General features: G+C 42.4%; 1 protein-coding gene across 9 annotated transcripts in view; it reads right to left on the reverse strand.

The window, feature by feature from the left end:
- The window catches only part of itpr1b (inositol 1,4,5-trisphosphate receptor, type 1b), a 542,905-nt gene that overhangs the window by 269,289 nt on the left and 246,266 nt on the right, over positions 1-27,350 (reverse strand). For all 9 annotated transcript variants that reach the window (XM_072280628.1, XM_072280634.1, XM_072280631.1 and 6 more), the window contains exons 34-37: positions 22,793-22,921; positions 7,140-7,260; positions 4,590-4,774; positions 3,309-3,457 (exon numbers count right to left, since the gene is read on the reverse strand). In XM_072280628.1, coding sequence (XP_072136729.1) covers positions 3,309-3,457; positions 4,590-4,774; positions 7,140-7,260; positions 22,793-22,921 — 584 coding nt within the window. The remainder of the gene's footprint in view (positions 1-3,308; positions 3,458-4,589; positions 4,775-7,139; positions 7,261-22,792; positions 22,922-27,350) is intronic.

Below are 27,350 nucleotides of genomic sequence, written 5' to 3' on the forward strand. Positions count from 1 at the left end.
GCAAAATATTACTAACTCGGCCCCCCATCTTACATTTTAGTGGAGCAATAATCAAGAGAACCTTTTGAAAAATTGAGATATTTTGACCATGTAACCAAGGATCGGCTGCCTCTGACATATGTCGGAGCATACTTCAGTTGGAAGGTCATTGATATAAATGGTTAATGCTGCTTTGCTGTTCATCGATTCTGCCTGATCTACTTTACACTATTTTCTGTTTTTACTTCAGATTTCAGCCCCTGACATATTTGTCTATGAAAAATTAAGGAATAGTACATTACATACCCTAGCAGGGATGACAGTGGAACAGCAATGGCAAGTATTTCAGGGAAAAATGCGGAAGGTGCAGGATCAGTTCGTTCCAAAGAGGAAGAAAGATCCTAAGAGGAGTAAGGGGAGGCCGTGGCTGACAAGGGAAGTAATGGACAGCATAAAAATAAAAAGAGAGGAAGTATAACATAGCAAAGACGAGTGGGAAGCCAGAGGATTGGGAATCTTTTAAAGAGCAACAGAAGGTAACTAAAAAGGCAATACGTGGAGAAAAAAATGAGGTACGAAGGTAAACTAGTCAAGAATATAAAGGAGGATAGTAAAAGCTTCTTTAGGTATGTGAAAAGGAAAAAAAATAGTTAAGACCAAAATTGGGCCCTTGAAGACAGAAGCGGGTGAATTTATTATGGGGAACAAGGAAATGGCAGACGAGTTGAACAGGTACTTTGGATCTGTCTTCACTAGGGAAGACACAAACAATCTCCCAGATGTAATAGTGGCTAAAAGACCTAGGGTAATGGATGAATTAATGGAAATTTATATTAGGCAGGAATTGGTGTTGGATAGGCTGTTGGGTCTGAAGGCTGATAAGTCCCTGGGACTTGATGGTCTGCATCCCAGGGTACTTAAGGAGGTGGCTTTAGAAATCGTGGATGCATTGGTAATCATTTTCCAAAGTTCTATAGATTCAGAATCAGTTCCTGTGGATTGGAGGGTGGATAATGTTGTCCCTCTCTTCAAGAAGGGAGGAAGAGAGAAAACAGGGAATTATAGACCGGTTAGCCTGGGAAAACTGCTGGAGTCAATTATAAAAGATGAAATTATGACACATCTGGATAGTAGCAACAGGATTGGTCCGAGTCAGCATGGATTTACAAAGGGGAAATCATGCTTGACTGATCTTCTGGAATTTTTTGAGGATGCAACTATGAAAATGGACAAGGAGGAGCCAGTGGATGTAGTGTACCTGGACTTTCAGAAAGCCTTTGATAAAGTCCCACGTAGGAGGTTAGTGGGCAAAATTAGGGCACATGGTATTGGGGGCAGAGTACTGACATGGACTGAAAATTGGCTGGCTGACAGAAAACAAAGAGTAGCAATTAACGGGTCCCTTTCAGAATGGCAGGCGGTGACCAGTGGGGTACCGCAGGGTTCAGTGCTGGGACCACAGCTGTTTACAATTTATATTAATGATTTAGATGAGGGAATTAACAGTAACATTAGCAAATTTGCCGATGACACAAAGCTGGGAGGCAGTGTGAAATGTGAGGAGGATGTTATGAGAATGCAGGGCGACTTGGACAGGATGGGTGAGTGGGCAGATGCATGGCAGATGCAGTTTAATGTGGATAAGTGTGAGGTTATCCACTTTGGCAGTAAGAACGGGAAGGCAGATTATTATCTAAATGGAGTCAAGTTAGGAAAAGGGGAAGCACAACGAGATCTAGGTGTTCTTGTACATCAGTCACTGAAAGCAAGCATGCAAGTACAGCAGGCAGTGAAGAAAGCTAATGGCATGCTGGCCTTCATAACAAGGGGAATTGAGTATAAGAGCAAAGAGGTCCTTCTGCAGCTGTACAGGGCCCTGGTGAGACCACACCTGGAGTACTGTGTGCAGTTTTGGTCTCCAAATTTGAGGAAGGACATTCTTGCTATTGAAGGAGTGCAGCGTAGGTTCACAAGGTTAATTCCCGGGATGGCGGGACTGTCATATGTCGAAAGATTGATGTGACTGGGCTTGTATACTCTGGAATTTAGAAGGCTGAGAGGGGATCTTATTGAAACATATAAGATTATTAAGGGATTGGACACGCTGGAGGCAGGAAGCATGTTCCCGCTGACGGGTGAGTCCAGAACCAGAGGCCACAGTTTAAGAATTAGGGGTAGGCCATTTAGAACGGAGTTGAGGAAAAACTTTTCACCCAGAGAGTGGTGGATATATGGAATGCTCTGCCCCAGAAGGCTGTGGAGGCCAGGTCTCTGGATGCTTTCAAGAAAGAGATGGATAGAGCTCTTAAAGATAGCGGAATCAAAGGTTATGGGGATAAGGCAGGAACTGGATACCGATAGTGGATGATCAGCCATGATCACAGTGAATGGCGGTGCTGGCTCGAAGGGCCGAATGGCCTACTCCTGCACGTATTGTCTATTCAAGGACAACACAATAGAGTTGAGAGAAACTGCAAAATGCTTGGAGTTGAAAATACAATGTCACTACCAAATCTCTCTCTATACACACACACACTACAGTACAGCTAAAGTATTAAAGTGGGAATGTGGGGTAAGAAGCATGGGAAGTGAAAGCAAGGGGTGATGGAAACAACAGAAAATTAGAAATAGATATTGAGTCGCTCATTGATCTCCTCTCACCTGCTTCCTGATTCAATAAGTTGGCTTTTTACCTCAGGACCACTACTCACATTCCTTCATGTACAAAATCTATTGAACTCTATCATATTATAACTCAGTGACTAAGCCTTCACAGCCCTCCTGAATCATCCTAATGAATCATTACCCCAGGCCAGAATGATTGACTGATTCCACTATTTGACACTAGACAGCCCAAGTAGCCCAAGTATGGTTAAGATCATCCCTGCATCCACACTGAAAAGCCTCATGACAATTTTACCACGTTCCAGTGGGATCAAAGACATACTCTCCAACTCTCCTCCTCATTCAAGACCTTTTGTGTGTTTCCCACTTGATCTGTCCTTCTTCCTTAGAAAGATGCTAATCCCATCAACACAACAGCTCAGAGCACTGATAAGGTGGGAATTCAGCTGATGCTAGTCTACTCATTATTAGTGCTCCAACAACCAGCACAAGTTCAGCCAATAAAATCATATGGACATACCGGAAAGACACATTATTTACTTGCCTTCAAATCTGTAAAGCAGAAATCTATTACAAATTTATTACTCCGTGGGAAGAAATAATCCTACAATGATGTTCTCTATTAATTGCAGAACTACAATTAAGAAAGTAAATTTGTTCATTAGCAGAAAATGGTAGAAATTGGCAATAAATTGAAAACTTACTTGCAGATAAACCCTCCACTTTCACATTTGCGCCTTGCTTCCGTATTCTCTGGGAAAAGCAGCTCTGGCCGATGGAGCACATCAACCAGCACAGAGAGCTCTGCCTGGACAAGGGGCCGGAGCCTGTCTTCAAGTGCAGACACTATATCCTGCATTTCAACAAATGAAGTCAATTAATCCATATTCAGGTTCCACCATAACATAAACAAATGCAAGTCAAACCTCTATAGCACTAACTCAAAAACTGTAGGCTTTTATCAATCAACTTGTGTGGATTTCCAACAGCATTTAGTTACTTTCAGAGAGAACCCATTTATCCATTGCTACTGCAGCTGCAAGATCAAATGTAAAGGACAATGACTGCAGCACAGAAAGTCACTGCCAAAAGCTAACAATATAATTATAAGTGAAAGCAGCAATAACCATATTTGATATGTTAATGCTCTTCTCTGCTAGGAGGCCACTAGCATGAAAGAAAGAAAGCAGAGTTTATAATAATTCCTTCCCTCTCAACTCACCTCATTGAAAATTACCCTTATGAACCAGAATAATGCTGGACAAAGTCTGAGTCTAGGAAGAACTGGGTTACTTCATCTGAGATGGCAAATGAGTTGCTATGATCTACATCATTCCACCATTAAGGATTCAGAATACAGATATAGTCAGCATCTCCAGCTCTGTTGACACATTTATCCTCAGTGTTTTGCCTAAATTAATGAACTGTGCTTGTTGTGATTTCAACAGACAAGAATTATTCCATTTTAAAACTGTACGAAGAGATGATTTTTTTTTTTGTTTTCCCCAGGCATTAAATAACTGATGTTTCTCAAAAAAAAAAAAAAAACAGGTTTTCATTTCCAAGTGATTAGGTGGCTGTTTTGCTTGTGGTAATTTACATTGGACTGGCATGAACTCAACTTCCATTTCCAGTGCCACTTAATTCAGCTCTTCATCAGTGTGCCCAGGAAAGAAGTGAAGCAAGTGAAGAAGTGAAGCAGACTGGTAACAGGTACAGAGGATAGAAAACTACCAGCAATTAGAGATCCAATGACTAAGCATGATAAAGGAAGGAAATGCAAACAGAGATGATGCCATCAGGGAAGGAAGATCTTCAAAGACAAAAGCACAGAGCTGCAGAGGGGAAAAGAAGGAGACAGGTCTTAAGATGGCAAAACAATGAGAAACTGAAACAAAGAAAATGAATTTAATTTGCAACCAAAAAAAGAATTCAAACCAACAATGCAGATCACTGAGTTTTGAAGCTGACACCCTTTTGCTTACCTGCAAGCGCTCAATGATATTCCGATAATCCCGTGAGGTGGAAAGAACGGAGTCTCTCCTGGCGGCATTCCGTGCTGACATTCGCCAACTCATCGCGGTCTTCTGTACAATGTTGTGAGACTTTAGGAAGAGATTATTAACCTGGCTATCCAAATCCACAGGGATAGCTATGGCTCTACTCTTGGCTGTAATGGAGAACAAGGGAATTAAATCATTGTCTTCCATTTGAAGAAACAAATCCAAAGATTTTAAATGGAAGCACCTATCAAGCTTTAGGAATGTTATTCCAAAACATTTTGAACTGTGACCAAAGGCATCAAGCTTTTCCTCCCCAAGTCATATGGTAGCTAGCTTGGCCTTCACTACATTGGTTTCAAACTGAGTTACCTAGCCAACCAAAGAGCTGAGAATTCATAAGTTTTAAACATAGAAACATAGAAAATAGGTGCAGGAGTAGGCCATTCGGCCCTTCGAGCCTGCACCGCCATTCAGTATGATCATGGCTGATCATCCAACTCAGAACCCTGCCTCAGCCTTCACTCCATACCCCCTGATCCCTTTAGCCACAAGGGCCATATCTAACTCCCTCTTAAATATAGCCAATGAACTGGCCTCAACTGTTTCCTGTGGCAGAGAATTCCACAGATTCACCACTCTCTGTGTGAAGAAGTTTTTCCTAATCTCGGTCCTAAAAGGCTTCCCCTTTATCCTCAAACTGTGACCCCTCGTTCTGGACTTCCCCAGCATCGGGAACAATCTTCCTGCATCTAGCCTGTCCAATCCCTTTAGGATTTTATATGTTTCAATCAGATCCCCCCTCAATCTTCTAAATTCCAATGAGTATAAGCCTAGTTCATCCAGTCTTTCATCATATGAAAGTCCTGCCATCCCAGGGATCAATCTTGTCTCCAGTATTTCACTAAAGCCAACTTAATGCCATTAAAAATAAAATCAGGTTCTTTCTTGTCACATAAGGGGATCTCTGAGAGCCATTTCTTCCTCTACGGTTATGGTGTCTGCATTACTCTCTGCTCATTTTCATCATCTTCTCCCAAGTTTTTCCTGAATTTTCCCCAACACCCCATGGCAGGAAAATCACACCAAGCAGAGTGCTGCAGGTATAAGCAGCATTGGTTAGGTCTGAGGAACTGCTTCCACTAAACAAAAGAAGGAAAAGGGAAAGAATAAGTAATCAATAGTTTGGCAGTCAATTGATCATCACTTGCTGGGTGAGTGAGTGGAAGTGGTGCCTAGTTTGATCAAACAGACAGCCCAAAAGCTCTTCCTACATCATAACCCAAGACCTTGCTCCATGCCCGTCTTACAACATTTTGAAATACTGGTAAACTATCAACCACTGCATTATGTTCAACGGCAAATGATTGAATCTACCTTCCGTTCTCATACTTTTTTAAAAAAAATATGACACCTAAACATTTATGATTTTTGTCACAATAGTTTCTGAAGACATAACCTGACCCAAGAGCATGAGGATTCAGTGGCACGGTTTCCTTCTCTGGCACCTGCATTCATAATTAGCCCTGATAGATGAGACTCACAATCAGAAGAATGAAGCCATGAAACCCTGCTATAACAAGTACACTTACCCTTTTTTCTACTCAATAGCTGGTGATCAAAAGGTCTACTACACCAAAGTGACCATATGTTGGCACTGTGTGGGGCAACATTAATCCCACCAGACTAGCTAAAAAGGTTGATTAAAAGAATAGTTTGGGGTAGAGGAATGTCATTACCCCTGCATGCAGAGAAATAGTACTTGAAATGAGTGTGACAGGCATCACCAAAAGCAGAGTGTTCCTTGAGAATAGCAACCATTTACAATTGTCCAGAGGTATAGAGCACCACAGTGTTAGATGATTTGCATCTAATTGATTAATGTTTTAAAAATACACTGCATCTGGTAATGAGCCAAGGCCTCCCAATGACAAATTCCACCTTCATAATGCAATTGTTCATTCCCTGCACAATAGGAATCTATGGGCCTTTTGTTCAGACATCTGACATTTGAATGCTGCTGTCCTCTTTTGTGGTGGGCTTGGTTTAGGGATGTCTTGCACAGAATAATCTACCCAAAGCTCCAAATAAGATGCAAAATAGATCCACTTCATATCCACTGTCACTGGAAAAATCAAGGAACTACAGGCACCAAAATAAAAATAGAAGATGCATATCAGAAAGCATCTGTAACAAATGAAAATCCATGACCTTTCATCAAAAGCAATGACTGAACTGGCCTAAAATGCATACTGTCCAGAGATGCTGCCCGATCTGCTGAGTATCTTTGAAACTCTTATTTCATACTTTATCCACATTACCTGATTAAGAACCTTCATGAACAGCAATTATAATTTTTAAGAAAGCAACTTAAAAAAATGGGCACTGGCATATTAAAAAATCTATTTTTGCCACACCGCAACAGTACCCTGCAGCTTTGGATATGGTGATATTTCTCACAGATTTGTAGCAGCATCTAGCAACTATAATACCTCTGCTGTCAGCCCACAGACCATCTGCCAGTAAAATACTTACCTACTTCTGACAGCACCTTAATGCAACTCTCAACTGAAGCCTTCTGGATAGCAGACAGCCAAGGACAGTGGTAGACTCTAAACACGCCTTGCAAAAGCTGCACAAAGATTGGCTGGCGAGTCTGAATAAAATAAAAATTGACAGTTTGCTTTACACCAAATATTTATTACGACAAAAATAACCAAGGGCTACCACTTTGGTGCATTGCCACTACAGGAAACACAAATAGCTCCTCTCCTGAAGGAGTTTCCAAGCACAATATGTTTGACTTCTGAAATACAGAATTAACACTTTAATTAGTTAAGGGCAACAAGGCACCAGTTCAAATAGAGGATTAAAATTTTAAAAAGATTTAAAGGTTATAACAGTAAACATTGTACTTCATGAGTAAACTTTATACAAGTGCAGTCAACACAGGACTAATCAACGGTGACCATGTAACGTGGACAGTATCTGCTCCCACATAAATCTTAACTGTAGCTGAGTTAAGATCTTTAAACCTTGTTTGTCAACATAGAACATAGAAAATCTACAGCACATTATGAACTTCCTTACTGGATAGCCCTCTATTTTTCTAAGAATTCCTACTTTAAACTTGTCCTTCGAAGAAGCTCCAAATAAGACTTGAAGGAAATAATTGCAATTCCATGGTGAATGAACAGGCATAATGAGCGAAATGGCACCCTTCAGTTCTGTCTAATTCTACAGTCGTCTGATTGGCACCATCACCTTACCGTATTAGCTATGACTTGCTTTAAACTATCAGTGGACACCAACTTGCAATACTTAAAAGAAACCAGCTGCCACTTATCAAACTGCAAAACTGAACAATATATTCTATTCAACTTCCTCTAATGATTAATAAGAAAGGGTGATCAGTTTCTGGACAGCAACTGGGAACAGTTTTGTACCTTAATACAAAATCCAAATTAAGGGTCATGTAGAAAAGAACTTGATATTAATGTTTATTGAGGAACTTAGAGGATCTAAGAGAATAAATGAGCCAGAATAATTATGCTGAACTTCTGGATTTTTAAAAGCTACCTGAATGTAGACAGCTCAGTATTTCTAGTTAGCCTGACCAACTATCTATCTTAAGAGGTTCAAAACAGAAGCATTTAGTTGATGATAGTGCATCATATGAAATTTCATGATGCCAGGATTTAAGTGTCTTCAACCCTACCATAAAAGATGCACTATAGATGCTGAAAGTCACAAATAAAAGTACAGAATACTGAAAGAAGGCTGTAAGCTGAAATGCTTAAGTTGTTTGTTTTCTACACAGGTCTGGCGAATCAACTGAATATTTTTAACTTTGCTTATTCGTTGGCGCAAGGGCACAGAGGACTCATTTAATTCATTTGCTTATTTCTTCATGATCGAGTTTATAGAATGGAATCCCTTCAAATGCAACAAAAACACGTTTACTACATATTGAAATCAGAAACTAGTCAATTAAGCTTTGATATGAAATAAAAGAGTAAAATAACCAAATGGATACTGAAACAATGCTGAGGTTTAAAGTTAGTTTCTCTATAAAGCATATATAAAATTTATTATTGAACAAACAACCTTCAAGATTAACATTAAGTATAGTGGAATCAGTTGCAGAGATGTCTCAAGACCATGAGCAAATGGCATCACATGACTATCCTAATTTAGTGAAGTGGTTCCTTGCATCTGCTTTACTTAGCTGTATTTTGCATGGCCAGTATAATTAATGTCGTTTGCCATTGGTGCCAGTTTCACTCAGTTGATGGCACACAAATCACTTGTGCTGGTAACCTCTGTAGCTCTGCACTGTGTGACTACTGACTTTCACGTGCATTGCTGAAGTGGGAAGAGGCTCCTGTTCATTTACTCATGTGGAGTTAAAAATTCCCATGACTTAGCTAATACAGATATTTAACCTAGATCACACATACACACAATGCTAGAGGAACTCAGCAGACATCTATGGAAAAGAGTAAATAATCAATGTTTTGGACCGAGGCCCTTCATCAGGACTGGAAATAATGACAATAGGTCAAAGCAAGAAGGTGGGGGGAGTGGAGGAATTAGTACAAGGTGGTAGGTGATAGGTGAAACCGGGAGAGGGGTGGTGGTGGTAAAGTAAAGAGCTGAGAAGCTGATTGATGAAAGATATGGGGCTAGAGAAGGAGGAATCTGATAGGAGAGGGTAGAAGACCATGGAAGAGAGGGAAGGGAGAGGAGCACCGGAGGGAGGTGCTGAGCAGGTAAGTAGATAAGGGGATGGGAATGGTGAAAGAGAGGAGAGGGGAGGGGTAATTACTTAAAATGAGTGATCAATGTTCATGCCAACAGGTTGAAGGTTACCCATATGAGGTGAAGTGTCACCTCGCCTGTAGAAGACTGTTTGGGGCCCTGAATGGTAGTGAGGGAGGTGGTGTAGGGGAAGATGTGGCACTTGTTCAGTTTGCAAGCACAAGCACCAGGAGGGAGATCAGTGGGGAGGGACGAATGGTCAAGGGAGTCATGGAAGGAGAAAGCCCTGCAGAAAGCAGAAAGTGAAGGAGGAGAGGGGAGGGAAATGTGCTTAGTGGTGGGAACCCATTGAACATGGCGGAAGTTACCGAGAATTATGTGCAGGGCATCTGCAGATTCTCTCGTGTCAGAGTCTTAACTTGATGCCCTGACCAACAAATTTTCCAAACATTATCAAATTATCTCCTTATTTAAGGAGATCTTGATTTTAAAACTGGCTGCTGTTTGTGTCTATAAAACAACAGTGGAAACACTTAAAGAAGTAATCTTCTGAGCCATGAAGAATTTGGTATTTAATCCCCACTGTTCTCAGGTTGACAAGTTTGTTTGTTTAATATAGCAGGATTTTAATCTTCTCTCTGGTTACAGAGAGATAGGAGTGCTACCCACTCTCTGCTCCTGCAAAAAAAAAGTGGTACTATACTGCTACCAACCATTTGCAGAACAGATGTAAAAGGAGCTAGCTCCTTGGGCTTGCTTGGCCACTCTGGAAGATACCCATCCCAACCTGGTTTTACCACTACTTTCCTGACTCTTCCCACAGCTGTCAATGCCTGTACATAGTTCATTTACCTGTCAATATGCAATGACTCTTCTTCCATAGCTCACTGGGATAGAGAATTTCAAAGATTCAGAGAGACAGGGTAAGATTCAGGAAGTCAGTACAGCTTGTGTGTGTGAGAAGTAGTGTCTAACAACTTAAGTTTCCCGAACTTCAGCAAGGCCTTTGCCAAGGTTCCTTGTAGCAGGCTAGTCAGAAGGTTAGACCACATGGGATCCAGGCAAAATAGGTTCTGGATTCATAACTGGTTCAGTGGCACAAAACAGAGGGTGCTAGATAGGGATTATTTCTCAAACTGGAGGCTTGCATCTAGTGCTGTGCCAGAGGGACCTTTGATGTTTAAAATTTATTTTTAAAAAATTGGATAGAAGGCATTGCTAAGTTTGCAGATGATACAATACTAAAATAAGTGACGTTTGTAGATAGACTAGAATATTATGAAATCCTGATAAGTCAGGTATGTGGGCTGAGGTTTGGCAGATGGATTTCAATCCAGATAAATGAGAGGTATTGCATTTTGGAAGATCAAACCAGAGTACGGCTCATACAGTGAATAATTGGACCTTGGAAAGTTTATGGAACAGAGGAACCTAGGAATGCAAATGCCTGTTTCAGTGAAAGTGGCATCACAGATAGGGTGGTGAAGATGATGTTTAGCATGCTGGCCTTAAGTCAGGGCACTAAGTATACCATTTGAGAAGTTATGATGTAGCAATAAGACATTGGTGAGGACTCACTGGAGAACTGTGTACAGGCTTGGTCACTTTATTATAGGGAAGATTTATTAAGCTAGAAAGAGGGCAGGACAGGTCTGACAGGATGTTTGCTGGACTTAGAGTTACAAGGAGAGGTTGCGTAGACTAGAACTTTATTCTCTGGCATGTCGGAGACTAAGGGGTGACCTGAGAGAGATACAAGAAAATGAAGGGCATAGACAGGGTAAAAATATGTCCTTTTTCCCCCAGGGAGGGCTTGCTAAAAACAAGAGGGGATAGATTAAAGATTGGAGGCAAGAGAACTAAAAAGGACATTGGGGCAGCTTCTTCTAAAAAAGCACGGTCCATATTTGGAACAAGCTTCAGAATTAGTGGTTGAGGCAGGCACATAAGCAACATTTGAAAGCCATCTAGATAAGTCTATGGATAGGAGGGTTTTAGAAGGTTTTGGGCCAAAGGCTTGCCGATGAGACTAGCATGCTGAGTGACACAGTGTGACATGGACAAGCTGGGCAAAGGACCTGCATCCATACTGTATGATCGTGACCCTCACAAAAAGTTTTCCCTCCTCTCCTTCACCTGAAATGGGATGGAGGACTTCTTACTCAGAAGCAGCTCCAGGGAAAGCTGCTCTCAGCATCCACCCTGTTAGTCCCTCGGAATCTTTTACATTCCTCCAAGATCTCTACTCCAATGAGTTTCAGTTCATCGTTTCTTCATACGTTAATCCTTCACCCTGAATTAGCCTGCAAACTTTTTTCCATACTGCTTCCAAAGCAAGCACATCCATTCTTATATGCAAAGTAAAAGATACTTCTCAATATGGTGTCACCAGCCAGTCCGTGTAAAGCTGCAACAAAATTTCCCTACTAGAAGACTACGTATCTTTTGCAAGAAAGATCAATATTCCATTCACCTCAGAATCAGGTTTAATATCACCAGCACGTTATGAAATTTGTTAACTTTGCAGCAACAATACAATGCAATACAGGTTAAAAAAATTACTGCAAGAATCTATACATAAATTAAGATTAGTACAAAAAACAGAAATTTACCAAAAGGAGTAGTGAGGTAGTGTTCATGGATTCAATGTCTATTTAGGAATCGGATGGCAGAGGGGAAGAAGCTGTTCATGAATCCCTGAGTGTGCACTATCAGGCTTCTGCAGCTCCCTTCTGATGGTCACAATGAGAAGAGGGCAGGTCCTGGGTAGTGGGGGTCTTTGGTGATGGAAGCTGTTCTGCTGAGACACTGCTCCTTGAAGGTGTCTTGGATACTACGGATGCTAGCACCCATGATGGAGCTGACTAATTTTACAACTCTCTGCAGCTTACTACGGTCCTGTGCAGCAGTGCCCCCCTACTTCCCCCCACCCCGTACCAAAAGGTGATGCAGCCAGTCAGATTGCTCCCCACGGTACATCTGCAGAAGTTTTTTGGTGTTTTTGGTGACAAACCAAATCTCCTCAAACTCCTAATGAAATATAGCGACAGTCTTGCCTTCTTTACAGCTGTATCGATATGTTGGAACTAGGTTAAATCCTCAGGGATCTTGACACCCAGGATTTTGAAATTGCTCACTCTCTACACTTCTGATCCCTCTCTGAGGATCGGTTTGTGTTCTATTGTCTTACCTATGTACTGCAACATCTTGTGATTTGCCTTTTCCCCAACTTCCTTCCCACACTATATGTTCCACTTGTCAACTTCTCATTCTCTCATTTTGTCCATAACTCTTTGCAGCTTCGGTCACAATCACTACCCCACCTATCTTTTTTGCTCCAGAGCACACAGTTCCCTTCATCCAAGTCAGAAACACTGAACGTAAATAGCAAGGCCTGAAGCACTGATCCCCTTAATGTCCCTCATGCTTTCGGTCTGCCAATCCAAACATAAGCCATTGATTTATTAACCACACCCTTATCCCGACCAATATATTATACGGTCTCCCCCACAACCTTGTGCAGAAACCCTTCAAGTGGATTCTTCCTAAAACCCAAATACCCACATCTACAAATTAACTTTACATCTAGTTATATCTCAAAGAAATCTAGTGGGTTTAGTACTGAGCACAGGAGTGGGGACTTATGTTGAAATTGCAGAAGACATTGCTAAGGCCTAATATGCAGTTTTGGTCACCTACCTATAGGAAAGATATCAATAAGATTAAAAGAGTATGGAGGAAATTTACAAGGATAATGCCAGTACATGGGAACCTGACTTATTGGGAGAGGTTGAATAGATTTGGACTTCATTCCCTGGAGCGCAGGAGAATGAACAGAGATTTGATAGGGGTAGCCAAAATTATGAGGATTATAGATAGGGTAAATGCAAGCATGCGTTTTCCACCGAGGTTGGGTGAAACTAGAACTAGAGGTCATAGGTAAAAGGTAAAAGGTGAAATGTTTATGAGGACCGGTGGGGGGGGGGGGTCTCACTCAGAGGGTGGTGAGAGTGTGGAAAGGGCTGCCGACAGAAGCGGTGAATGTGAGTTTGATCTCGACACTTAACAGAAGTTTGGATAAGTACATGGATGGGAGGGGTATAGAGAGTTATGGTCCAGGTATGGGTCGATGAGACTAGGCAAAGTATCAGTCTGGCATGATCTAGGTGTTTCTATGCTGCAGGTCTCTATGACTGTCTCCTTGGTAGAATTTAATCTGTATTCCTAACATTGAATTTATTCTAAACAAAAATAAAAAAACAAGTGTTTGGGATACAGCTCATTCAGACACTTAACTAAACCATTTCTTTCCTTTGTCAGGTGCAATGCATAGATAGCAAGTTCAGCATTCCATTGCTTGTATTCCTTTCCTAACCGCTGGTGTTCTCACATAATCATTTACCTGGCAGAGTGACTTTATTCCAGTGAACATAATATTAAGTATGCTCTAATAATCTGAACAGGGTCACACAAAAGGCTATTTATTTAATATCACACTGCTCCTCCCAAGTGTCTTTCTGCAAGCATACATCACGATTGCCAAAGGCGATCCTGTTTAGAATCTGCAGTGATGTGCAATAGAGCTGCAGTGTGCCAAAAATGCCTTTAAACCTCACTCCACAGATTAGGTGCATAATGCATAAAGCCAGCACAGAGAGAATCACCTCAGAAGGATTACACTGAAGGTCAAGCTTGTTTCCAATCACTCTCATCTTCGGTTGTCCGTCAAAATCCGATGACGATGTCCACTCCTTTAATGGTGAGATCTTTGATGACTATACAGTCCTATCCTGGACCCGCAAGCTCTATTACAGGTGGGACATGTATATGTAGTAGTGATGGCAACCATGGCTGCATTTCTCCTGGCTCTCTTCTGCTGTCTTCTGGTTGTTCTTTCCATCTCCAGAATACGTACCCCATCCCCACACAGCTGTCGCCAAGTGGTACAGTCAGCAGCAACCTCCTCCAGGTCCTCGGGTCTGATCTTGCACTTCCTTAAAGCATTCTTCATCTGATCCTTATAGCGCTTCTTCGGCCTTCCAGCTGAGCGTCGACCATGATGTAGCTGGCCATATAACACTCTGCAGGGTAGCCAACATGGGGGCATCCTTATCACGTGCCCCAGTCACTGCAGCTGACAATGGGTGATCATGGCCTCGATACTCCTGCAGCTGGTCTTTACAAGTATTCCAGTGTGAAGCACCCGCTCACGTCAGGTAATTCCCAGGATGTGCTATAGGCAGCTTATGTGGAAGCGCTCCAAGGACTTGATGTGACGGCTGTAGGTTACCCAAGCTTCACAGCTATAAAGGAGGGTGGTGACACAGACCGCTTGGTATACGGCGACCTTTGTGGAGGGACGGAGGCTCCTGTTCTGAAAGACTCTACGCCGAAGTCTCTCAAAGGCAGCTAATGTCTGTTTAATGGGGCTCTGGATGTTGTTGTTAATGCCGCTATCCTCAGAGAGAATGCTCCCCAGATATTTGAAAGATGGCACTACTGACTTTTCATCACCAACCGTGAAGGCAGGTAGAGGGGGTGCGACACTGCTACTCCATTGGCAAACCGCTTCTGTCTTGGTGGTATTGACAGTCAGCCCCATCCTGCTGTACGTTCTCACCGCCACAGCAAGGACAGTCTGAAGATCCTCCAGAGTATGGGCCACAAGAGCACAGTCATCTGCATACTGCAGGTCCAGGACCCGCCCTCTATGGAGTTTGGTGGTTGCGTGGAGCCTCCTGATGTCAGAGAGGTTGCGATCTAATCTGACGTCCACTGCCACACCGCTGCTGTCTTCAGTCTCGTTGTGGAGAAGCTTGGTAACACACAAGAGGAAGATGTTAAAGAACACTGGTGCTAGTACACACCCCTGCCTCACCCCTGTGCGTACAAGGAAGGGCTTGGACTCTTGTCCTTTTATGGTCACCCTAGCAGTCATCCCATCGTGGAACTGGCAGAGGATGTTAACAAATTTATTGGGACAGCCAAACCTAAGGAGGACATCCCATAACAGCTCTCTTTGCACAGTGTCGAATGCTTTGGAGAGGTCGACAAAGGCCATAAACAGGTCCTGATGTTGCTCCCAGCACTTTTTCTGAAGCTGCCGGGCTGTGAAGATCATGTCAATCGTGCTCCTGTTCTTCCTAAATCCACACTGCGATTCAGGCAGCATCGACTCCGTGACGTTGCTAATGAATCTCTGAAGCATCACCTTAGCCAGGACCTTTCCAGAAACAGAAAGGAGTGATATGCCCCTACTATTTCTGCAGATGGCCTTGTCACCCTTGTTCTTATAAATGACGACGATGTTTGCATTTCTCCATTGCTGTGGGATGTTCTCATCAGTCCAGGCCTTGGTGATGTACTGGTAGAGGGTGCGCATACACATGTACCCTCTGTTCTTCAGTAACTCAGCAGGGGTATTGTCAGTGCCAGGGGACTTGTTGTTCTTAAGGGAATGGACAGCTGATAGAACCTCCTGGAAAGTTGGTGGTAGACAGAGGTCGTGGATAGGAGGAAGTTCAGGCAGTTCGTCCGGGATGGTGGGGTCTGCGTCAGTCCTGATTAAAATGCTCAGCCCACCTCAGCAGAATGGTATTCTGATTCTTCAGAAGTGTTAGACCATCTGCTGCTTTCAGGGGAGTAACGCATCGATTGATTGGGCTGTAAATGGTTTTGACAGCATTGTAAAAATTATGCATGTCATTATTATCGGCAAAGGACTGGATTTCATGTGCCTTTTCAGTCCACCACTCATTTTGTATGGCCCGTATTGCCTTTTACACTTTCCTCCGAGCTGCCTGATGCTGGTGGATGACAGGTTGTCTAAAGTTGCCCGTGTGCTTTGTGCATGTCCTTCAGCAAATTGTGGATGGTGTCTGAGTTATCGTCAAACCAGTCTTAGTGGTTCCTGCTCTTATGGCCGATGGATTGGGTGTGGGTGTGAGTATTTGCTCACAGGGTGTGTTGTTTCCAATACGCTAGTTCAAAACCACACATTCATGTTAATCTTGCAGAGCAGCAAGAAAATCGCACGGATTTATTTTATTTTATTTAGAGAAATAGCAACAAGTCCACACCCAAATTACACCTGTATGACCAATTAACATCTTTTGAATGTGGGAGTAAAATGGAACACTCAGAGGAAATCCACGCGGTCATGGGAGAATGCAAAAAGCACCTAAAGATGGTGGTGGGAATTGAACTAGGATTGCTGGCACTGTAATAGTGTTAAACTAACCACTGGGCCTCCGTGCCACCTCAATACTACAGTGTCACTCTGACAAGAAGAATTTTGTTACAGAAAGGGAGTTGTGGTGATTTGGAACAGAACAGCAGTGGAAGATAGCAGAGTCAGAAAGGAATTGGTTTAAATTATTGACAATGAAGAAAACTGCATGATCGAGAAAAAGGAGTGGAATTCAGCAGATGACACAAAGAACAATGATCAAATGGCCTCCAGCTAGCTTCCTGCAGCAATCAACTGGCACAGACAGGCACAAAGATATCTTCGGCATGGCAGTCTGAAAGTGAAGTCCAAAGGTCTTCTGGCTTTATATCAAGTAGGTTCCTCAAAGCACCCTGGCTGCAGTTACCCCAGTAACCAAGTTAATGAATTATTACAATATAGTTTGTTGGATCTTGCTGCACTTTTGTTTTTAATACAGTGACTATGCTTATGTTATTTCATTGGATATTCCAACATGCTTTCCAGCCGGAGATCAGTTCGGATTGGCACCAACATCTCCTCCACAGTCTCCATCAACACAGGTGCTCCACAGATGCTCTCTGCTCTACTCCCTTTACACTTATGACTGCGTGGCTAAGCACAACTCCAATGCCATATTCAAGTTTGCTGACGTCACCATTGCTGTTGGATGAATCAAATGCGGTGACGGGATCAACAAACAGGAGGGAGATTGAAAATCTGGCTTAGTGTTGCCACAACATCTTACTCAATGTCAACAAGACCAAGGAGCTGATTTATTGACTTCAGGAGGAGGAAAGCAGGGATCCGTGAGCCAGTCCTCATCAGGGGATCAACGGTGGAGAGGGTCAGCAACTTTAAATTCCTCGGCATTATCACTTCAGAGCATCTGTCCTGGGCCCAGCATGTAAATGCATGGACGGAGAAAGCATGACCGTGCCCCTACGTCCTTTGGCGTTTACTTCCTTAGAAGATTCGGCATGACATCTAAAACTGACAAACCTAAATGGATGCGTGGTGGAGAATATATTGATTGAATAACAGTCCGGTATGGAATCACCACTGGCCTTGAACGGAAAAATCCTACAAAAAGTAGATGATGCAGAACAGTGCTTCACATGTAAAGGCTTCCCCATCAGTGAGCACATGTACACAGAGGCGGTCACAGGAAAACAGCATCCATCACCAGGGACCCCCACCACCCATGCCATGCTCTCTTCTTGCTGCTGCCATCAGGAAGGTGGTACAGGAGCCTCAGGACTCGAAGTACTAGGAACAGTTACTACCCCTCAACCATCATGCTCTTGAACCAAAGGGAATAACTTCACTTGCCCTATCATGGAAATGTTCCCACAACCTATGGACTCAACTTTCAAGGACTCTTCATCTTATGTTCTCAACATCTATTGCTTATTTATCTATAATTATTATTTCTTTTCTTTTTGTATTTGCACAGCTTGTCATCTTTTGCACACTGGTTGTAAGCCTGGTTGGTGGCATCTCTCATTGATTCTATTATGGTTATTGGATTTACTGAGTATGCCTGTAAGAAAATTAACTCAAGGTTATACATGGTGACATACTTGCTCCTTGAAAATAAATTTACTTTGAACAAGTTCCTCATAGTATTTAAGTAGTACTGCAAACACTGTACCACAATATTCTCTCGATCAACTGCCAGGATTAGTGTAATAATGGCATTGCTCTCCCTCAGCTCTACAGCAAGCATCAAGACCCCAAATCGCACTCAATCATTGCTATGTAAAGACCACATCACTAATGTCCTCAGCAGTAGACTCCTGAAAAAGACTCTCTACTCTGAGCTCAATCATAGCAAAGAAAATACTTCAAAGATTTTCTTTTTCGAGATGATTCTGACAACCACCTCCAAAAAGGTAAAAGTGTAAGGAGGAGAAGATGGTGGCATGACGACAGTGCACGCGGCTTCTCCGGTGATGAATATCTGTAATCTGTCAAGTAGGGGACCGTGCACAATTCTGATTTGATGGAGACGGACGTGAGAGTACAGAGGAACATCTGGAAAACTTCTGAAATGCCCACTTCACTGCCGCTGCTACTGTGTGGTAACCGGAATCTCCGGAGCAGAAGGCCCCGAATCCTCAGCTTTGCTTGTTTCAGCGGCCAGGGCTAGGTTGAAGGCGCTAGGCAGAGGATGGCGCTCGGGAGGCTGTATCGGAGGGGTTGGTCGGAGGCTCGAAGTTTTCGGATGGATGGACTCAGTGTCGGCTGTGGTCGGCTGCTTCCAAGGCATCGGCAAGTTGACGGTGCCTGAAAGTTTATGGCAGGGAGTTTCTCCATTTTGCCGCCTGCTATCGGGGACTCGGGAGTCGATCAACTCGGGGACTTCGAGACTAATTTTACCGTGCCAATGGTTTGTTCTTCATCAAATTACGGTATTGTTTTGCACTGCTGTAACTGTATGTTATAATTATGTGGTTCTGTCAGTGTTAGTCTTTGGTTTGTCCTGTTTTCTGTGATATCACTTTGGAGAAACATTGTATCATTTCTTAATGCATGTATGCATTTCTAAATGACAATAAAGGAGTAATGAGTGTTCTCATAATCTAATATTCATCAACATGCCCCCCCCAAAAAAACAAAATCCTGAGACTTCTTGGTCTCAGGACACTGAAAGTAGAGAAGTATAGAAAATGAGTCTAGGAAACCTTCAGTCTCTTCAAAACAGCACACAGAAACTCAAAATAATTGTAAGGAAGAATGGTCTGGGCCTGAAGTGTCAACTATGTATTCATTTCCATAGATGTTGTCTGATCTGATGAGTTCCTCCAGCATGTGTATTGCTTTGGAATACAGCATATGCAAACAAGTGAACCAACCTCAATCCCTTTCCCATGCACAACGCTCACATTGAGGCTTGAGTTGCACACGGTCCATAGATCATATCACTTGCCAGACTCCGGAGCAGTCGCTCAATTCCAAGCTCAGCCCTACGCACAGACTACCCGGTGGGCAGAGGAAAATTTACAAGGATATGTTTGAAGCCTCCTTGAGTCAATCCACCGACTCCTTGGAATCTCTGGCCCTTGGCCACTTTGTGGAAAAGAAATATTTAGAACATAAAACAGAGAACACCACATGCCCTTTGGCCCATGATGTTGTGCCAACTATATAATCTACTCTAAAATCAATCTAACACTTTCTTCTTAAATAGCCCTCCATTTTTTATGACCCATGTGACTATCTAATTTTGGACATGCAGCATCAGTCACAGAGTTCAGAAAATCAGGCAGCAAGTCACTTGAGATGCCAAGGGACTGTCTGAGAAGAGAGAAATGCATCCGAAACCTCCCTCCCTCTACAATTAGATCCTTTCCTTAACTTCCTCATCAGAAGACCAGAGTCAGTGGATGAGAAATAACATTCCTCTCCACTGACAATCAACATTGGCGCACCTTAAGGATGGGTGCTTCGCCCACTGCTCTACACTTCATTCATGACTAAAGGGCTAGGCACAGTTCAAGCACCATCTATAAATTTGCTGATGACAACAGTTTTTGGCAGTATCTTAGATGGTGATGAGGAGGCGTACAAGAATGAGATAAATCAGCTGGTTGAGTGGTGTCACACCAACAACCTTCCATTCAACACCACTAAGGCCAAGGAATTGATTGTGGACTTCAGGAAGGGGAAGTCAAGAGAACACACACCAGTGCTCAGCAATTGAAAGAATGAGCAGATTCAAATTACTGGGTGTCAACTTCTCTGAAGATCTATCGGAGCCAATACTTTGATGCAATTTCAAAAGGCAGCCAGCGGCTATATTTCATTAAGAGTTTGACGAGATTTGGCACGTCAGCGAAGACTTCAGCCAAATTTCTACAGATGCACAGTGGTGAGCATTCTAACTGGTTGAATCAGAACCTCGCATGGAGGGGCCACTGCACAGGATCGGCAAAAGCTGCAGAGGGTTGCAAATTCAGCCAGCTCTATCATGGGCACCAGCCTCCCTGGCATCAAGGATGTGCCTCAAAAAGGCGACAACCATCATTAAGTACCCTCATCACCTAACACATGCTCTCCTCTTAATACTGCCAGAGGGAAGGTACAGAATCCTGAAGAGATACTCGCAACATTTTAGACCATAAGATATAGGAGCAGAATTAGACCATTTGGCCTATTAAGTCTGCTCTGCCATTTCATCATGGCTGATCCATTTCCCCTCTCAGCCCTAACCTCCTGCCTTCTCCCTGTATCCCACCATGCCCATACCTATCAAGAATCTATCAACTTCTGCCCTAAAAACACATGAAGACTTGACCTCCCCAGCTGCCTACTGCAATGCATTCCACAGATTCACCACCTCTGTTCTAAAAGGATGCTCCTCTATTCTGAGGCTGTGTCCTCTGGTCTTAGACTCTCCCACTATAGGAAACATCTTGCCCACATTCACCCTAAAAAGGCCTTTCACCATTTGATGTTTCAATTAGGTCACCCCTCGTTCTTCTGAATTATAGTGAATCCAGGCCCAGAGCCATCAAACGCTCTTCATATAACAAGCAGTTCAATTTTAGGAACAGCTTCTTTCCCTCCATTCTGAATGGTCAATGAACCCATGAGCACTACCTTAGTATTTTACCCTCTCATTTTGCACTATTTATTAATTAATTTATATATATATACTTATTATAATTCTCCATTTTTATTACTATGTATTGCAATGTACTGCTGCCACAAACCAACAAATTTCACGATTTACGTCAGTGATTTAAAACCTGATTCTTATTCTGATTCTGAAACAATCAAGCATAGAGTGTCCAATTAGGATCACACTAAGACGTTTCTAAACCATCATGAACTGCATTAACTTTATCCTCAGTAAGTGTGTTTGCCCTACAAGTTACCTACTGGTAGGTCTGCCCTGGATCCACTTCCCCAAAATGAAATAACATGAAAATCTGTCAATTGAATTCTTAAGGGATTTAATCCACCTAACATAGGGCAAGCAAACAAATGCAATGGAGCACAGATATGACATTACATTATTTTGTAGCTGATGAAGATCTGGCTAATATAGAAGATTTTAATAAGGTACATTTCAAAATAAGTGATTTATAGAATTCAACATTCATTCCATTCTGCCGATAGGTAGGAATTATTTTGAGGGCTTTGGAATTATAGACAAACAAACTTTATTACTAATGCACTTGGGGGATAAAAGCTTTGACTTGCACTAATAAGCAACCCCCATATGTTATGCAAAAACTCAATGACATACCTCCTCCTTTCATACCTTATAAAACAGTGAAATCTGATTCCTGGCAGACTGACCACTACTTTGCTGAGGTTGGCAACAACTCACAGACACTTCCCTTCACTTAAGTCATGAATAGGACCCCTACTAAATAGTATTAAGCCATTGCCTCCTGCATCATCATCTACTTCATTGCCTCTGGAGATCTCCCATCCACTGCGACCAACCCTGAATTTCATACCACACAATGTTCATTTCTACCTCCTACCCAGGATCCACAAAACTGACTGTTGTGGTAGGTCCATTGTTTCTGTAAGGTCCCGACTCACTGAACTCTTGTCCGCATACCTGGCTTGCTGAATTCCTCCAGTATTTTTTGTGTGCAACTCAGAACCTGAACTTGCAGATCAAAGACAAATGAAAATATAAAAAATAAATAGTGGTTCTTTCTGTAATATGTAGGTGGCTTTCTGTTTTAGACTTCTGCAAAATGGGAGTGGGAAGCACTTCAATGAATATCTTGCTTCCTTCAATAGGCTTCCAAAAGCCTGCGGCGAATTACATTTCCGGACAACAGTGCAACTCAGCCTTTACCTCAAACCTTAAGCAAGAATTCAATGGGTCAGCTTTTCCACCACTCCCACGGCTGAACTTTCATTCATCGTAGCTACTAAAAAGTCAATATAGCAGCCTAATGCCGCACCTCAACAGAATTACGTAGGATAGGAGCACTAATCTTAAAGGAGTGATCAATCCTTAACTTTGTAAGAGAAAGACAGAAAGTCCATTTCTGGGTGGAAAATAACATCACATAGTTGCAAGAAATTTGTCAAGTTTTTTCTCCCCCATTTTATCAGTGGTAGTATCGGTTTTTTTTTGCAATACAACTACAGTCTTACACACTTCACGACACCAAGCATGTCTGGGAGAGGAAAATGAAGAAGTCCTGCAACACACACAACAATCTGGAGAGATGGTATGCTCTACCTGCAAACTTGTGCTTTGATCAGAGAAGGGAGAGCTGAAGAAAGTGGTGACGATGCTCATGACTGTTTCAGTCACGTATCTCTCCAGGACATTGTCAGCATGCTTCCGGTCTGTGGTATTGTTGCACACCTGAAAGACAAGAAGATTCTGGTCTGTTGTATCTGGATGTCAGCTTCTTACTAAGACTGCCACATCTTGTATTCATAATTAAAAGAAAGAATTTGCAATTTGGAAAGGTCGAGGCATTTATTTGGGAAAGTTGACTGAGGGCAGGGAGGAAGTGCTTGGTGGGTAGTGTTTGTTTGAGATCAGACTGATAACAGCTCTGAAACAATTTCTTCAGCTCAAGCCAGGCATCAAGCATACATGTAGGAAAAAAGCCATCTCTAACTCTATTTTATTCACTCCACACTTCCAGTAGTTATCCCAGATTCTAACACCCACTTTGGGCAATTTACAATAACCAATTAATTTATCAATCCACATGTCTTTAGGGTGTAGGAGGAAACCAGAGCACCTGATGGAGACCCACGTGATCATAGGGAGAATATGCAAACTCAGCACCAGGTAGCCTTAGAGGTCTGTAATGAACCCAGTTCACTGGAACTTCAAAGCAGTGGTTTGCGGCACAGTGATGCAGTGGATAGTATGACTGCTCTACAGCACTATCCTTTCAGTTTGGGGTTCGATTCCCGCTGCCATCTGTAAGTAGTTTATCCAATCTCCCTGCGACTTTTTGTTCCCTCCGGGTGCCCCAGCTTCCTCCCACATTACAAGGATGTACAGTTTGGGTTAGTGAGTTGTGGGCAGGTTATGTTGGTGATGGAAATGTGGTGACACATGCAGGCTGCCCAGCACAAATCGTGTTGATTTGATTTGACAGAAACAACACATTTTGCTGTATAGTTCGATGTAGATGTGTCAAATAAAGCTAATTTTTAAATCTCTAATTCAATTATTGTGTCACTGTGCCACCTATTTAATCCTTTTCAGAATACAAATTGTTTTTGCCTTTTATAACATCAATCAGTTCAGTTCTTATGATCAGTAAAACAATCTTCACTTTCAGTTATGCTAACTATCAATATACACAACCCATCTGAATTACTTAGTTTCTTTATTAAATTCAAAATGTTCCTCCTACAAAAATTTGGATGCTTTTAATTAAAATTTGTACTCATTAGTCTATAATTTTCCAGGCACTGAGCAGAAGGAAAAAAGCCATTGGACGCTGACAGGTTAGCAGAAATAGGAAGGAAAAAGATAAGCAGTTTCAAGCTCCTGGACATCAACATCGTAAGAGGATTCATCCCGGCCCAACACATCGAGGCAATCAGGAAGAAGGCACACCAGAGGTTGTACTTCATTAGGAGTTCGAGTAGATTTAGTACATCACCGAAGTCTCTTGCAAATTTCTATAGATTCACAGTGGAGAGCATCCTGACTAGTTGCATTGAAGCCTAGAATAGATGCTCTGATGCCTAGATTCGCTAAAGGCTTGTAAAGGGTTGTAGACTCAGCCAGTTCAAAACCAACCCCAACATCAATGACATCCTTAACAAGCAGGTGCTGAAGGGGGCAACATCCATCACCAAGGACTCATAGCATCTAGGACATGATCTTTTCTCATTACTACCAACATGGAGGTGGTACCAGAGCCTGAGACACACACTCAACGGTTTAGAAAATAATCTGTCCTCTCTACCATTAGATGCTGGACAGTCCAGAACACTACCCTATTACTGTCCCCCCCAACTATTTATTTTCTAATTTATATTAATTCTACATCTTTGCATTGTAATGCTGCTGTAAAGCAACACATTTTATCTCATTTCAGGCGGGGTTAGTAATCCTGATTCCAATTCTATTTTTATTTCTAGAGAATTCCTTTTGCAGTAACTGCACATCAGCTGTGAAGTATATGTCAAAAGAAGCTGTTAGTGACATCTAATGCTTGCTGGCACTTTCCTGGAGATCGAGGAGCTAACAATGCTGATTAAGAGAATTAATAAATCTACACAGATCTGGAAATCAGAGCCCAAGGGTAACCTGAAAAATAGATGTTAAAGTTACTTAGTAACAGTGATAAGCTCCCTGGAAGACATCCTCGAAGCAACTTAGCAACAAGGAGGAGATGTCTAGAAAATGGGCACAAAGTCCCTTGTCCGCCTCCTCACTGTGTGCGATCTCCAATGGGCACCAACTACAATTGTCAGGAGTGAGGGATTTGGAACAGCCAATGGTTTCATAAACAGTGCTGGAATGCCAGGCTCCAAGCACAGCACAACATCATGACAGCCCAATATAAACAAACATGAAAGCACAAAAATAGGAGCATCAGTAGGCCACTCAGCCCCTCAAACCTATCCTGATAATATGATTGTAGGTGATTGACCCTAAACCTCATCTCATTTTCTTTGCCACCTCCCATAGCCCTCAATTCCCTGAGATTTATTTTAAAAATGGACATCCTAGTTTTAAATGGTTAGCCTAAAATCTAGTAACTGTGTCCAATGGATCGAAATTTTCCCACTTGTGGAAACATCTCAACATTGACACTGTTGAGCTTCAGACCAACTCAAATGGTTGGCACTTTAATTTTAAACGCACCTTGAAGATAGGATACCGACAAAAGCTGAGTGTAATGGCTCCTAGAAATTCAGGATCCACAATAATACAGGTACAATTCTGTACCCATGTGCTCCTAGACCAGAAATCCATAGATCTGGGCCAACAGCGAGGTCTGAAGCCCTGAGCCCGAAAACCTCTACGCGTCTGCTGGGGAAAATTGAAGGCCGAATGTCTGTGAGCCTGAGTCCGCTGAAGGCTGGAGGCCAAAGATGGCCTATCTTGGGATTGCAGAACTGTGTACGTACTTGGATGGGTGGGTGGGAGGTAGGAAAGGGGCTGTTGTTCTCTTTGTTGTGTCCTGCGTTGCTCTGCTACGCACTGTGGCAATGCCAGGTTGGCACCAGAATGTGTGGTGCCACTTGCAGGCTCACCCCAGCGTATCCTTCAGTGTTTTAGTTGTTAATGCAAATGACACATTTCATTGTAAGTTTTGATGTACACATGATAACTAAATTTGAATCTTGAGGATATGGATGGTTTTAAAATCACATTTTGAGAAGTTGAAGTCAGTAAGAATGAAAAGCTGAAATTGGTGAGGGTATCATGAAGCTGTTAAGATGGTCATCGACACCATTTGGTCCACCAATATCATTCATTTTTAAGAATGCCTGTTCTAGTAGGAGAAACCATTAACAGTCAAGAATAAACTACATAACCTATGCTTAACAGAACTAGGTTTGTGCTGTTGCCATGAGTGGCAAGAGGAAGGGCTAATATCAGACTCCTGCCTCACAGCAATGAGCTAAATTTTGACTGAATCAATCAAGTCATTCACATGCATTATGCAGAAAATAAGCACAGGCATCATCAAGGACGACTATGGACTGGTCCTTTTATACAACTACCACGCTAGAAACAGCTTCAGGCTTAATCATACATGCTTCCAAATTCACACAATACCTAGCACAGGAGAGCACTTGAAGCTTCACAGATTTAAAAAAAAATCAGAAGGAATTTGCAAGAGTAACAGCGTCATGAACATATTGCCATCTCTTTGGATACTTAAAATCATAGTAAAGGAGGATTTGGATCTTTCCTGTCCTGATGAAGGGTCTCGGCCTGAAATGTCGACTGCACCTCTTCCTAGAGGTGCTGCCTGGCCTGCTGCGTTCACCAGCAACTTTTATGTGTGTTGCTTAGATCTTTCCTCTGTTGCTTTTAGGTGATGCAGTTTGGGGTATTTGAAGAAAAAATGATGGAAGCTAGACAGATACGAGGTAGAAATAAAGGGCTTGTTACGTGGCAGGATACATGGACAAAAGTGACTCACATACAACACACATCGAGATAGAAAGGACAACATAAATACTCAGCAGGTAGTACAGCACCTATTGAGTGAGAAGGTCAGTGGTCATTCCACATTATCTCCAATTCTCTCTTCAGATTCTGCCTGCCCTGCTGAGTACCTCAGCATTTTCTGTTTGGGTTTTAAGATTCCCAGCAACTGGGGTTTCCTCCTTTGGCATCAACAATTACATAATTCAGCTTGGCAAAACAACTAGACTCCATGTTATATATTGTTGCAATGTTGAATCCAATACAGGACTTCCAGATCATCCATTGAGACATCATGCCTACCACGAGTACTTCTGGACACTTAACACCCTATTCAAGTGCATAAGTGCATTCTTGTATGAGGAAAAAATGGGAGTTGGGTTGTTGTAATAGCCAATGAGGAGACATTAATTTGTTATTACATCAAGGGTGGACAACATTAAAGCAAATATATCAGTCCAAGCACTGGCTAAAGAGTAATTATATGTCTCCCTCACTTGCAGCATCAAAAGGGATTGATTCCACTCAACCAGGGTCAATCATTCTAAATGGCTCCCAGCATGATGCCTACTAGGATAGGAGTTAACTGATTCTCCAACAGGATACATGTGCCTGTTGTTGAAAAGCTACCAATATCACAGGAAGCAGCAAG

This window comes from Mobula birostris, chromosome 16, assembly GCF_030028105.1.
Source record: "Mobula birostris isolate sMobBir1 chromosome 16, sMobBir1.hap1, whole genome shotgun sequence".
Classification (NCBI taxonomy): domain Eukaryota; kingdom Metazoa; phylum Chordata; class Chondrichthyes; order Myliobatiformes; family Myliobatidae; genus Mobula; species Mobula birostris.